The sequence below is a fragment of the Enhydra lutris genome, unplaced genomic scaffold, assembly GCF_002288905.1.
Source record: "Enhydra lutris kenyoni isolate GAN:26980312 unplaced genomic scaffold, ASM228890v2 scaffoldscaffold1, whole genome shotgun sequence".
In the NCBI taxonomy this organism is placed as follows: domain Eukaryota; kingdom Metazoa; phylum Chordata; class Mammalia; order Carnivora; family Mustelidae; genus Enhydra; species Enhydra lutris.
This window is the reverse complement of record NW_019154085.1, coordinates 74,580,585-74,595,294: the sequence shown is the minus strand read 5'-3', so window position 1 is coordinate 74,595,294 and position 14,710 is coordinate 74,580,585. Positions and strand designations below refer to the sequence as shown.

The following is a 14,710-nucleotide window of genomic DNA, read 5'->3' as shown; positions in this document are numbered from 1 at the left end:
CAATAAAGCCCGCTTATACAAGGCTATCTCTGAAAATAAGAAGGGAAAATAAGGTGGAGCGAAGCCTGGATTCTTGGATCCTGTGAATGAAGAGAATGCTAATGGTTTTTCACATTACCGTTTCGTTTGGTGAAAAATACATCTCGTTTCTAAATGTCACGTGCTAGCTCTTTTCTTCAGTCGTTCGTTTGTCCAGTGATAACATTTTCCAGTGTGTATTTTTGTGCGATAGCTGCTGTTTGGTTTAGTTGCTTCCCATCTGTCAACAGCTACAAAATAGTGGCTTTGATTGTGCTCCCATGTGTCTTGTACTGCTTTATTCTTTCTTCTTTGTGGGCACTCTTCTTTTAGCGAATGAGAGAGTAGCTTCTTGGGTCTCCTTCTTCCCTTTGTCATCTCCTTTGCTGCCACGCCACAAAAGCTCAGCCACCACGAGCATATCTTCAATCCCATTGGCCAGCATTTGTGTCCCAGAGTTTCACTGATCAAGACCGATCATCCTGGGAAGGACTCACAAGGAGCCCTAAAAGGAGGAGGGACAAGGGGGCAGCCCTCTGATCCTACCCATCTGCTGACTTAATTCTGGAAATAAATGAAATGAGATATATATAAAAAACAACAACAAATCACCCACCCATACAAAACACATTGCTTTGTTGCACTAATAGATGTCTGACTTATGTGTGACATCTTTGAAGCTGATTAAAAAAAAAAAAGAAGAAAAAAGCTAAGCACGTGTGATTTCAATTGCAGACTCATGCCTCTCAGCCATAGACAAGACTGGTTATAGCACTTCAAGCTGCATTATCACTGAATTCTGCTATTTTCTCCAAGATTATTATGAGCCTGCCTTAAATAAAATAATGTTTCTTTGCTACTGGTGTTTCCTGTGACAATATCAGGAAATGGTCTGATTTCTGGAGCAGCATCAAAGAGAACTTTCCTTCTCTGGAGCAGTATCAAAGAGAATTTTCCTTCTGGCTATCATTCAGGAGAACCTTGTTGGTCATTGATAGGCTGTAGATACAGATATGTAATCTATTGGACATACAGTATGCCACATAGTTTTATGAAACCTACAGAGATATGTTTAAAAAAAAAAAAAACAAAGCATCATACGTGAATGGCAGCTCTAAGTGCTTTCAAAGTCTATTGTAGCCTATTAAGATGGAAAGGCCCTGCAAAGGGCCAGAGTAAATTGTTACTCTGTACAAAGAGTACTCTGACAGCAAATGTCAGAGTAAATTGCTAGAAACCTCATTTTGAATTCTGATGACCTTCTCTTACAGCTCCTCATGTGGAATTCTTAAGACCACTCACTGATCTTCAAGTTAAAGAAAAAGAAATGGCTCGGTTTGAGTGTGAAATTTCCCGAGAAAACGCTAAGGTCTGTGACTGTATGATTGCTGTCTTGTGTTGTCAGATACCTTTGTTCACTTTTGGCCCAGACAAAACAGGGAAAAAAAAAAAAGAGAAAGTGAATCAGATCTGAGTATCACTTTGCCTTCAGATTAAAGATTATTACTTTGGTGTGAAATACGTACTTGATCCCATTGTTCCTTTGTAGTATTATTCATTAACTATCACTTGAAAACCAATGGACTTACAATCAAGAGGTTCAGATATTATTGGTTTGGGCCATATGAAATTGCTGTGTTCTTAGGCTGAGAACAAATATCTGTAATTTCATGTGTCTCATTAACTACCATTGGCAAGTCAGCTGTGAGTCTCAGTTTACACATCCGAAAATAAAGGACTTAGTCTACATGATACCTAAAGCCCTCTATGGCTCTCATATACGATCCCATTATCTTTAACAACTGGTAGTAGCATCACAGCAGCTCACTTAACAATAACAGAAGGAGTTTGTTCTTGCCCTTTTGGGTCTAGGTTATATTTGTATTTACCACTCTGGTTCTGCTTCACACCATAGTCCTGTTGGTTGTTTTCAAAAAAAACTCAGAATCCTAATTCCTCTTAAGGACACATAGGTGAAGGAACAATAAGAAAACTGAGAAAAGTGTCTATGTATCTCAAATATAGGTTCAGTGGTTTAAAGATGGTGCCGAAATCAAAAAGGGCAAAAAGTACGACATCATATCTAAGGGAGCCGTGCGCATTCTTGTCATCAACAAATGTCTACTGGATGATGAAGCAGAGTATTCCTGTGAAGTAAGGACAGCAAGAACTTCTGGCATGCTGACCGTACTGGGTAAGGGTGAAGTCTTTCTTTGCAGAAGTATATGTTTTGGGGAAAAAAATAATTTTCAGTTGAACTCAATGTTGTTGTTGTTGTTGTTGTTGTTATTCTTGCAGAAGAAGAAGCTGTCTTTACAAAAAATCTTGGCAACGTTGAAGTTAATGAAGGAGACACTATAAAATTGGTTTGTGAAGTCTCCAAGCCTGGAGCAGAAGTGGTTTGGTACAAAGGGGATGAGGAGATCATTGAAACAGGAAGATATGAAATCCTTACCGAAGGACGAAAGAGAATCCTGATCATTCAGAACGCTCACCTTGAGGATGCCGGCAGCTACAACTGCCGGCTCCCAAGTTCCCGAACTGATGGCAAAGTCAAAGTCCATGGTAGGACAATTACAATAAATCATATTTTAAGAATTCATACTTGATGCATTAAGGTACAGATGCTGAAGTTTTTAATACCTTGCGACTTCTTTCCAGAACTCGCTGCTGAATTTATCTCAAAGCCTCAGAACCTTGAAATACTTGAAGGAGAAAAGGCTGAATTTGTCTGCACTATATCGAAGGAGAGTTTTGAAGTCCAGTGGAAGAGGGATGATAAGACACTTGAGTCAGGAGACAAATATGACATTATTGCTGATGGCAAAAAGAGGATCCTGGTTGTGAAAGATGCCACATTACAAGATATGGGCACTTACGTAGTCATGGTTGGAGCCGCGCGAGCAGCAGCTCACTTGACAGTAATTGGTAAGTTGGTTTTAGCTTCTTGGGTTTGCTTCCAGTTGCCTCTATGTTGGTCCTTCTTCATACTCTAAGAATTGTCGGTTGCTTTCAGAAAAACTCAGGATCATAGTTCCTCTAAAGGACACTCGTGTAAAGGAACAACAAGAAGTCGTCTTCAACTGTGAAGTCAATACAGAAGGTGCCAAAGCCAAATGGTTCAGAAATGAAGAGGCCATATTCGATAGTTCAAAATACATCATTCTCCAAAAAGACCTGGTCTACATCCTCAGAATTAGAGATGCACGATTAGATGATCAAGCCAATTACAGTGTGTCTCTGACCAATCACAGAGGTGAAAATGTTAAGAGTGCTGCTAATCTGATAGTAGAAGGTAAGTCACTTACGTGGTATCAACAACAGTTTTTAAATCAGTATCTACTCTGAACAACAGTTCAAGTCAACATTATTCTTCTCCTTTACAACAGAGGAAGACCTGAAGATTATTGAGCCTCTTAAAGATATTGAAACAATGGAGAAGAAAACTGTCACATTCTGGTGCAAGGTGAATCGCCTCAACGTAACCCTGAAGTGGACCAGAAATGGAGAAGAGGTGCCTTTAGACAACCGTGTTTCATACAGAATTGATAAATACAAGCACTCTCTAATCATTAAAGACTGTGGCTTCCCAGATGAGGGTGAATACATGGTCACGGCTGGACAAGATAAATCTGTTGCTGAGCTTCTGATCATAGAAGCCCCGACGGAATTTGTAGAGCCCTTAGAAGACCAGACAGTCACTGAGTTTGATGATGCAGTCTTCTCCTGCCAGCTCTCCAGAGAGAAGGCAAATGTGAAATGGTACAGAAATGGGAGAGAAATCAAAGAAGGCAAAAAGTAAGTGAAGTTCTATTTCTGTAACTACCTGTACATGTGTGACGACTCAGTGATCATTAGGCTAAGCAATAAGCAATAATTCGATCTCTTCTCTCAGATACAAATTTGAAAAAGATGGAAGGATACATAGACTCATTATAAAAGACTGCAGGCTGGACGATGAATGTGAATATGCTTGTGGAGTAGAAGACAGAAAATCTCGAGCCAGACTTTTTGTGGAAGGTACGTACTGAGTGCAAGGACAATTTTAATATTAGTACCAGCCTTTAAAGGTCATTAACTCAAATGCGAACGTTAGTATTCATTTTACATTTTCTTTTCAGAAATCCCTGTTGAGATCATCAGGCCTCCCCAGGATATTCTGGAAGCCCCTGGTGCTGATGTTGTCTTTTTGGCTGAGCTCAACAAAGATAAGGTGGAAGTTCAGTGGCTAAGAAATAACATGGTCATTGTTCAGGGTGACAAACACCAGATGATGAGTGAAGGAAAGGTACACAGGCTACAGATTTGTAATATTCAACCTCGTGACCAGGGTGAATACAGATTTATTGCCAAAGACAAAGAAGCCAGAGCTAAGCTGGAACTGGCAGGTAAATCCCTTTCTTTTGTGTTCAGTTATCCTTACAATATCACAGATACTCTGTAAGTTTCAGATTTCACAATTAATTAGATAATGCTTGTGAAACCTTTTATTTCTGCTAGGCTCTACCCATGTCTAACTATTCTAATGTCTCTTACCACAAAGTGTCCTGAATAAGAGGTCATTGATAGCTTCTTCTTTATGTGCTAGAACCTTGAACAGGTGCTGGCACATGGTAACTGTTCATTATTTCCTAGAAGTAACATATTGCCCTGAAAGTCATCCCTAAAAACCTGGACCTAGAGGAAGCTCTGGTCTCTTCTATTTTCCAAACCCCTCTGGACCGTCTTATGTCCGTTCTCATCTTGACTCAAGCTTCCAAGACATCCTTATGGGTTGTCATTACGAAAAAGCCAGTTTCCCTTGTACATAAAATTCTGTCTGGTTTCTCTTGAACTAAGACATGCCTACTTTACAAAAACAAACAAACATGTTTTGTTCTATATTTAGTTCTCCATTATTATTTTTGGCAAAGAAGGGAGATTTTACAGTTTTATATCAGTCTTAATCCTCTGTTCTCAAGTCTGACAATTTGCAAAGATGCCCTCTCTGCTCTAAAGTTATTGTGATATACTTCCAAGTTTATGTAACCAATATTTGCTAACAAATATATAGCAAAGAAGCTGTGGTTTAGCTAGACTGTAATGCATAACTCCGAAGCATTCACATGTTCTTTTTCTCACCAGCTGCACCTAAAATCAAGACAGGTGACCAAGATCTTGTGGTTGACGTTGGCCAGCCTCTGACTATGGTGGTGCCCTATGATGCCTACCCTAAAGCAGAAGCTGAGTGGTTTAAAGAAAATGAACCTTTGTCTTCAAAAACTGTTGATACTACAGCTGAACAAACTTCTTTCAGAATTTTAGAAGCTAAGAAAGGAGACAAAGGAAGGTATAAAATTGTGCTTCAGAACAAACATGGAAAAGCAGAAGGATTCATCAATTTAAAAGTTATCGGTAAGCCCTTGCATCACTTGGACTTGATCGGCAAAGCACAACCAAAAGCATGGTAACACACTAAAAAAATTTTTATACGTGAATTTCAGATGTTCCAGGGCCAGTACGTAACTTAGAAGTGACGGAAACATTTGATGGTGAAGTAAGCCTCAGCTGGGAAGAGCCATTAACTGATGGTGGAAGCAAAATCATAGGTTATGTTGTTGAAAGACGGGACATCAAAAGGAAGACGTGGGTTCTGGCCACGGATCGTGCGGACAGTTGTGAGTTTACTGTCACTGGACTACAAAAAGGCGGAGTTGAGTACCTGTTCCGTGTCAGTGCAAGGAACAGAGTTGGCACTGGTGAACCAGTAGAAACTGACAATCCTGTGGAAGCAAGGAGTAAATATGGTAAGAAGTTTTTAAGTAAATTGCAAACGAGCTCATCTTTGCTTTTATCCCTGATTTAACCCAAAGCCATGTTTTCTTCTGTGATGAAATCCAGATGTTCCAGGCCCTCCTTTGAACGTAGCCATCACTGATATAAATAGATTTGGGGTCTCACTGACATGGGAGCCACCAGAGTATGATGGAGGAGCTGTGATCACAAACTACGTTATTGAATTAAGAGATAAGACTTCTATCAGATGGGACACTGCCATGACAGTGAGAGCTGAAGACCTGTCTGCAACTGTCACCGACGTGGTGGAAGGACAGGAGTACAGTTTCCGGGTCAGAGCCCAAAATCGAATTGGAGTTGGGAAACCAAGTGCAGCCACACCCTTTGTCAAAGTTGCTGATCCGATTGGTAAGCCTATCAAAAAAAGGAAATAATTACTCCATGAAATCTAGAAATTAGGCCTATTAATTAAAATAAAGTTAATGAGAAGGTAGGACATCAGAAAGATGTGAACAAAATCACAGAAATCTAGACTGTGCCTACTTAATTCAGTAAATTCAATAAACCTGATAATAGAGATAATGGGGATAATAGAAAAGATTATACATTATCTTAATAAATTGTCACTGAATTAAATGGTGTGCTCCAACTCTTTCTTCCATTCCAGAGAGACCAAGTCCTCCTGTGAACCTAAATTCCTCAGATCAGACTCAGTCATCAGTTCAGCTTACATGGGAGCCTCCTCTGAAAGATGGAGGAAGCCCAATACTGGGTTATATAATTGAGCGATGTGAAGAAGGAAAAGATAATTGGATTCGTTGCAATAAGAAACTTGTCCCTGAACTGACTTACAAGGTAGGGAATTTGCATCTATAAAAAACATGCGGTGTATGATCATGGACTTAAATGCACATGTTTTTACAACTGCTGATTCATTACTTCAGGTTACTGGATTACAAAAAGGAAATAAATATTTATACCGAGTGTCTGCAGAAAATGAAGCTGGTGTTTCAGATCCATCTGAAATTCTTGGTCCTCTAACGGCTGATGATGCATTTGGTAAGTGGCTATTCCGTTTTTAGGTTTGGGAATAGCATGTAGCTACTTCAGGGTACCAGGGCCTTAAATATAGTACTAGAAACTCATTAATTTTTCTTCTTGGTAGTTGAACCAACAATGGATTTAAGTGCATTCAAAGATGGTCTGGAAGTTATTGTCCCGCATCCTATCACGATCCTGGTTCCAAGTACAGGCTATCCAAGGCCAAGTGCAACCTGGTCTTTTGGAGATAAAGTACTAGAAGCAGGGGACCGTGTGAAAATTAAAACCTTATCTGCCTACGCAGAACTTGTCATTTCTCCAAGTGAACGTCCAGACAAGGGCATTTATACACTGAAATTAGAAAATCGTGTGAAAGCAATTTCTGGGGAAATTGATGTCAATGTAATTGGTAAGTACCTAAACTTTTGTTATATAAGGTGACTTGACAGTATTAACAAATATTGGTTCAAGATATTACCTATATTGATTTCTGACTACATTTTCTCAGCTCGCCCAAGTGCTCCCAAAGAGCTGAAATTTGGTGACATAACCAGAGACTCAGTACATTTGACTTGGGAACCACCAGATGATGATGGAGGAAGTCCACTAACAGGATATGTTGTTGAAAAGCGAGAAGTCAGCCGGAAAACATGGACTAAAGTGAGTTTTGAGCAGCAATGATCCATCTCCAGAAAAAAGAGTTGGGAAAGCCCAGCATGCTGGGATGCCATGCAAAGTTTATATGGTTTCACTTTGCCTTGCTAAAAAAGAACCACAAACTTAATGAGGTAGTTCAACCAAGGTTTGGTATAATTGCCTTATTTTATGCCTTACCAGATTTTCTACTAAGTTCATGAAAAAATAAAACTTAACCTTTTTATTTCATACCTGATAAGTACCCAATATGGCCTATTAAGCTATAAGCCATTCTAAGGACACTAAGCACGTGACTCCCTGATGGTCAGACTTCTCACACTACTAGATTATCCTAGTTGGCCCAATCTACCCTTTTTTTTTCTCCTCAGTTTGTTACTATTATTTATTCAATACTCAGTATTGTTTTTTACCTTGATTTAAAACCATATTTCTAGGGGCATCTAAGTGGCTCAGTCAGTTAAGCATCTGTCTTCAGCTCAGGTCGTGATCCCAGGGCACTGGGATCAAGCCCAGCATTGTTGGGGAGGGGGGTGAGAGGGGGTCCCCTGCTCAGCAGGGAGTCTGCTTTTCCCTTTCCCTCTGCCCCTGCCCATTCTCTCACAAGTGCTCTCTAGTTTTAAAAAAAAAAAAAAAAATCTTTAAAATCATGTTTCCCGTAACCAAGCTAGTGGAAAGAATCAATACTTTTTTGCCATCAATACCTTTCTGCCACCTTTTTAAAAATTTTTTTTCAGTGTTCCAAAATTCATTGTTTATGCCCCACACCCAGTGCTCCATGCAATATGTGCCCTCTGTACACTAGGAAAGTTTCACCTTAATATATTAGGTTTAAAATGTTATGTGTCTTCTCTGCAGCTTTTTTCTTAGTATGAAATAATCCTTACCATTCAAAAACAATTTCTATTTGTATCCCTGTTCATGATAAAAAGCTTTTGACTCAGGGAAAGGGTTTTTGGGAGACAAGTAATTGTATTTCTTCATTCCAGGTTACAGACTCCGTGACTGACCTAGAATTCACAGTTCCCGATCTTGTTCAAGGAAAAGAGTATTTATTTAAAGTTTGTGCTCGTAACAAATGTGGCCCTGGAGAACCTGCATATGTTGACGAACCTGTAAATATGTCAGTTCCTGCAAGTGAGTACATTCTTGGCAATGTCTTATCTAGCCTCTTATTACCATTTTTGCTTTTAGACCTGGAGTCGAAGTTAATGGGGAGTGGGGAACGGCACGGGTTGGCAACATGGAGATTTCATAGATGACCTAGCTAAGACTGACTCTCCTTAAAATGTTTATAGCGGTACCTGACCCACCAGAGAATGTTAAATGGAGAGATCGAACAGCCAACAGCATCTTCCTAACATGGGATCCACCTAAACACGATGGTGGCTCACGCATCACAGGCTACATAGTTGAAAAATGTCCACGTGGCTCAGATCGATGGGTTGCCTGTGGAGAACCAGTTGCAGAAACAAAGTAGGTTTTCATAATTATTTTTATTTTATGTTTTATATATTTATTTTATATTTATATTTAATATCTATATATGTTTTTAATTATAATTACGGCACACAAGTAAATGTTTCATCTTACTCACTAAAATGAGTGTTTTTCTTTTAGAAAAATCTGTTACTTTTTTTCACTGAGAATTCCCCTGGTGTGCCTGTCCAATTTTAAAAAGTGCTGCTGAACTTATCCCTTCTCCAAGGTTTTCATTACTTGCAATACTGAAGCAACCTAGAATTAATTTAAGGAGTAGTATTCTGTCAAGAGTAGGTATACATTTTAGAAAGATTATGAATACTATAGATTATGTGCATTATCGTAAAATATCCTGTTTTGTCTTCTGATAGAATGGAAGTGACTGGTCTTGAAGAAGGCAAATGGTATGCGTACCGTGTGAAGGCCTTGAACCGGCAAGGTCCTAGCAAACCAAGCAAACCCACAGATGAAATCCAGGCGGTGGATACACAGGGTATGTATGTTGGGGTTTGTGTTATTAACCAGGCCTCTGCCTTTAATTGTTTGATCTTGCTAACATTGTAAAAAATCTTTTCCCATTTTAGAGGCTCCAGAAATTTTCCTTGATGTGAAGCTGCTCGCTGGTCTCACCGTAAAAGCAGGAACGAAGATCGAACTTCCTGCCACTGTAACTGGAAAACCAGAACCTCAAATAACTTGGACGAAGGCCGATATGCTTCTGAAGCAGGACAAAAGAATCAGCATTGAAAACGTTCCTAAGAAATCCACAGTGACTATCTTAGATAGTAAGAGAAGTGACACCGGCACGTACATCATCGAGGCTGTGAATGTCTGTGGTCGGGCCACTGCGGTGGTCGAAGTAAATGTCTTGGGTGAGTGAGGCTGTCATTTCAAAAATGGGCAAAATCATTGCAGTTACTCCTTAAAAACAAACAGGATTTTTAAAAAATGCTTTTTTTCCTGAGTGTGTAATCTCCTCCACAGACAAACCTGGACCACCAGCCGCTTTTGACATCACGGATGTGACCAACGAATCATGCCTTCTAACATGGAACCCACCACGTGATGATGGTGGATCTAAAATCACAAACTATGTTGTGGAGAGAAGAGCGACTGACAGCGAAGTGTGGCACAAGCTCTCGTCAACTGTCAAGGATACAAACTACAAGGCAACCAAATTAACACCTAACAAAGAATACATCTTCAGAGTTGCTGCAGAAAACATGTATGGTGTTGGTGAACCAGTTCAGGCCTCTCCAATAATAGCTAAATTTCAGTTTGGTAAGTTTCTCATTAATCTGTTGGCCAAAATTATTAATAAAAGAAAGATTCTTGTGTCAAACATAGATTTAGGTGTCATTTTTATATATAGGACATGTAACACTTATATCCTTGTCCTGCCTATAGATCCACCTGGACCTCCAACTCACCTTGAACCTTCTGATATCACTAAAGATGCAGTTACTCTCACATGGTGTGAGCCAGACGATGATGGTGGCAGCCCAATCACTGGATACTGGGTTGAAAGATTAGATCCTGATACCGATAAATGGGTCAGATGCAATAAGATGCCAGTAAAGGACACAACATTTAGGTATGTCCAGTATCTCCATCAAGATGTTAAGATAGCAGTATATACGATTTTTCATTTTTTAGCATTCCTTTTGATTATACATTCTTACACATTACCATAAAATTTTGAATTATTTTTATATTTATTTTTTATATTTAATTTTATTTAATTTTTACATTTATATTACCACATAATTTCAAAAATGATGTAAATTCCATTCGAGGACACATTTCTTCATTTCTTTACTGCCTTTCTGTAAGTTGCAAAGTGGTCTTCTAGTATATTATGAGAAGGAGCACTATTACAGATGCTATCATTACACTGGTACATTTGACCAAATCTGAGTTTATAATGAAATATTTTCAGTTAAATTTCAATATCAGTCATTTACAATTTAAATAAATTACCCTGTCAGAGTAAAATACACAGAGGTTTCTGCTGATCATGGTATCCAATTCATCCTTTGTCCCTAATTCAGAGTGAAAGGTCTCACGAATAAGAAAAAATACAGATTCCGTGTTTTGGCTGAGAATCTTGCTGGACCTGGAAAACCAAGTAGATCAACGGAACCAATCTTAATAAAGGATCCAATAGGTATTATTTACATATCCTTCTGTGGTTATTTTGAAGCTCCTATTAATTTCTTTTTTGACAAACCTAAATAATGGTTTCCTTTCATTGGTTTGTAGATCCTCCATGGCCTCCTGGAAAACCAACTGTGAAAGATGTAGGCAAAACATCATTGATGTTGAACTGGACAAAGCCAGAACATGATGGAGGGGCAAAGATTGAGTCTTATGTCATTGAAATGCTAAAGACCGGAACAGATGACTGGGTCCGAGTGGCTGAAGGTGTTCCCACCACTCAGCATTTGCTCACTGGTCTCATGGAAGGGCAGGAATACTCATTCCGAGTTAGAGCTGTGAACAAGGCCGGGGAAAGTGAGCCCAGTGAACCCAGTGACCCTGTGCTTTGCAGGGAAAAACTATGTAAGTCACTCTTGATGTTTAAGGTATATAAATTCTTCTAAAGTATATCTGAGAACAGTATGAGAAAAATGAAAAACTTGTTACTAGATTATTTCATCCTTGCTATGTGATTTCCAAATGACTACGAGAGAATTCATTGAAGACTGAATATTGGACAATTCAAAAATTGAATTCTCTTTTTCTTCTTCAGATCCTCCATCACCACCTCGCTGGCTTGAAGTTATTAATATCACAAAAAATACAGCAGACCTCAAGTGGACAGTTCCTGAGAAAGATGGAGGGTCCCCCATCACCAACTACATTGTGGAAAAGAGAGACGTGAGGCGAAAAGGCTGGCAAACGGTGGACACTACTGTCAAGGACACGAAGTGCACAGTAACCCCACTGACAGAGGGCTCTTTATACGTGTTCCGAGTTGCTGCAGAAAATGCCATAGGACAAAGTGACTACTGTGAAATTGAGGACTCTGTCCTGGCCAAAGACACCTTTAGTATGTTCTCTAACTTCATCTCTGTAATACCATTGGTAGTAGATTACCACTTTTCCCTCTGGTTTTTCTAACCATTGAATATTTTGCTTCTAGCCACCCCTGGTCCACCATACGCTCTGGCAGTGGTTGATGTAACCAAGCGACATGTTGACTTGAAGTGGGAACCACCGAAAAATGATGGTGGACGACCAATACAGAGGTAGAATTTTAATTAATTCACAAAGAATAATCTATACTCAGCTGAACATTCTTAACTTTGTTTTCCCTATTAATGCTAATAAAATGCTTTATTTCAATAGATACATCATTGAGAAGAAAGAAAAGTTAGGTACCCGTTGGGTGAAAGCTGGAAAGACCTCAGGACCTGACTGTAACTTCAGAGTAACTGATGTCATTGAAGGAACAGAGGTCCAGTTTCAGGTTCGGGCAGAAAATGAAGCTGGAGTTGGTCACCCAAGTGAACCCACAGAAATCCTGGCAATTGAAGATCCAACAAGTAAGTAGGATCAGTTATGTAAAGGATATCGTCTACAACTCGATGATGAGATCACAGATGTGAACGGTTCACTCTTTTTTCAGGTCCTCCTTCACCTCCTCTTGACTTGCATGTGACTGATGCTGGGCGAAAGCACATTGCTATCGCCTGGAAGCCGCCAGAGAAAAATGGTGGAAGTCCTATTATAGGATACCACGTTGAAATGTGCCCAGTAGGCACTGAGAAATGGATGCGAGTTAATTCCCGCCCAATAAAAGACTTGAAGTTCAAAGTTGAAGAAGGTGTTGTTCCTGACAAGGAGTACGTTCTGAGAGTGAGAGCTGTCAATGCTGTTGGTGTCAGTGAGCCATCTGAGATCTCTGAAAACGTGGTTGCCAAAGACCCAGACTGTAAGAACACAGTTTCTTTTATAATTAATAAAACAGGCTTTGCTTACACATTACACTTTGACGTACCCTTTTTCCCTCTTTTCGATATCTCACAGGCAAGCCAACAATTGATATGGAGACACATGACATTGTTGTCATTGAAGGTGAAAAGTTACGCATTCCTGTTCCCTTCCGAGCTGTCCCAGTTCCAACTGTTAGTTGGCATAAAGATGGTAAAGAAGTCAAAGCAAGTGACAGATTAACAATGAAGAATGATCACATCTCTGCACACCTTGAAGTTCCCAAGAGTGTCCATGCAGATGCTGGAGTTTATACCATTACGCTGGAGAACAAGCTTGGCTCAGCAACTGGCTCAATCAATGTCAAAGTCATAGGTAATCATGCTTTGATGAAATATGAGATATTCTTCTTCACATGTTAGGAAAATTAGTTAACTTTTCAGTGTTAGTATAAAGGGTTTCATGAGTTGGCTATGTATAAACTAAGTGTCCTTCCAGATTATTTCTTCCCATACGAGAAGCAAAGCAATTATAGATGTGAAATTGCCAGTTAAAAATCTGATTAAACTAATTCACTTCTGTTGTAATTACTGGCATGTGAAGTACTAAATAAAAGAGTACACCCCCAAAAAGTTTTAATTGCCAATACTCATTTATAATTGTATTTATATTTTTCCATAGTGTTTTCACCAGGATCAGTAACATTTTCTATCCTGTCCCATGCAGATGGTATTTAGAAATTTGTGTGTGGAGAAATTTGTGTGTGGAGAGTCTTTGTTAGCCCTCCTGAGTCTTTGTTTGGAATAAAGACTCAGGAGGGCTACTGACATTTAGTAATTGGGGGCCAAGGATGCTAAATGGCCTGAAATGTATGGGGGAATACTCCAACACATCAAAGGTTATCCCACCCAAAATGTGACTAGTCCCACTTAGAAAAAAGTGTACTATAACATGCTGACTATTCGTCTTACAATAACAAGTATCATTTTATTTCTAACAGGCCTACCTGGACCATGCAAAGATATTAAAGCAAGTGACGTGACCAAGAGTTCTTGTAAATTAACCTGGGAACCTCCAGAATATGATGGTGGAAGCCCAATCCTCCATTATGTCCTGGAACGCAGAGAGGCTGGGAGGAGGACATATATACCAGTCATGTCTGGTGAGAACAAACTGTCTTGGACCGTAAAAGATCTGATACCAAATGGTGAATACTTCTTCCGTGTTAAAGCCGTCAACAAGATTGGTGGAGGCGAATATATTGAACTGAAAAATCCAGTCATTGCTCAAGATCCAAAGCGTAAGTTTGGGCATGGTTAGAATATAGCTAGGAATTAATATGCAATTTTAATTTAAAAAAGTGGGCTTTTTTATACATGTACATATTAACAGTTTTTTTTCTTATTCTTCAGAGCCTCCTGATCCACCTGTGGATGTTGAGGTTCATAATCCTACAGCTAAGGCAATGACTATTACGTGGAAGCCACCTTTGTATGATGGAGGAAGCAAAATCATGGGTTACATCATAGAAAAGATTGCTAAGGGTGAAGACAAATGGAAGAGATGCAATGAACACCTGGTACCAGTCCTGACCTACACAGCAAAAGGACTTGAAGAGGGAAAGGAATACCAATTCCGAGTGCGAGCAGAAAATGCTGCTGGCATTAGTGAACCTTCTCGGGCCACTCCTCCAATGAAAGCTGTAGATCCTATTGGTAAGTTTCATTTAATGGGGTGGCCACTGTCCCATTGTACAGTAAAAAAGAATAATGTCTTGTCAGATGTTTTGATCAGAACTGAAAGC

The 14,710-nt window shown here is 39.4% G+C and overlaps 1 protein-coding gene across 1 annotated transcript in view; it reads left to right on the top strand.

The window, feature by feature from the left end:
- Positions 1–14,710, top strand: part of LOC111151669 (titin) — a 270,197-nt gene that overhangs the window by 171,935 nt on the left and 83,552 nt on the right. Inside the window, 30 exon segments of the mRNA XM_022509842.1 lie at positions 1,290–1,387; positions 2,044–2,212; positions 2,317–2,583; positions 2,680–2,946; positions 3,035–3,313; positions 3,408–3,816; positions 3,914–4,038; positions 4,140–4,406; positions 5,143–5,412; positions 5,502–5,804; positions 5,899–6,201; positions 6,461–6,648; positions 6,738–6,852; positions 6,959–7,243; positions 7,343–7,494; positions 8,478–8,625; positions 8,787–8,964; positions 9,342–9,463; positions 9,555–9,842; positions 9,955–10,251; positions 10,378–10,564; positions 11,022–11,137; positions 11,233–11,532; positions 11,723–12,022; positions 12,116–12,221; positions 12,322–12,518; positions 12,602–12,907; positions 13,003–13,281; positions 13,907–14,206; positions 14,319–14,621. Coding sequence (XP_022365550.1) covers positions 1,290–1,387; positions 2,044–2,212; positions 2,317–2,583; positions 2,680–2,946; positions 3,035–3,313; positions 3,408–3,816; positions 3,914–4,038; positions 4,140–4,406; positions 5,143–5,412; positions 5,502–5,804; positions 5,899–6,201; positions 6,461–6,648; positions 6,738–6,852; positions 6,959–7,243; positions 7,343–7,494; positions 8,478–8,625; positions 8,787–8,964; positions 9,342–9,463; positions 9,555–9,842; positions 9,955–10,251; positions 10,378–10,564; positions 11,022–11,137; positions 11,233–11,532; positions 11,723–12,022; positions 12,116–12,221; positions 12,322–12,518; positions 12,602–12,907; positions 13,003–13,281; positions 13,907–14,206; positions 14,319–14,621 — 6,924 coding nt within the window.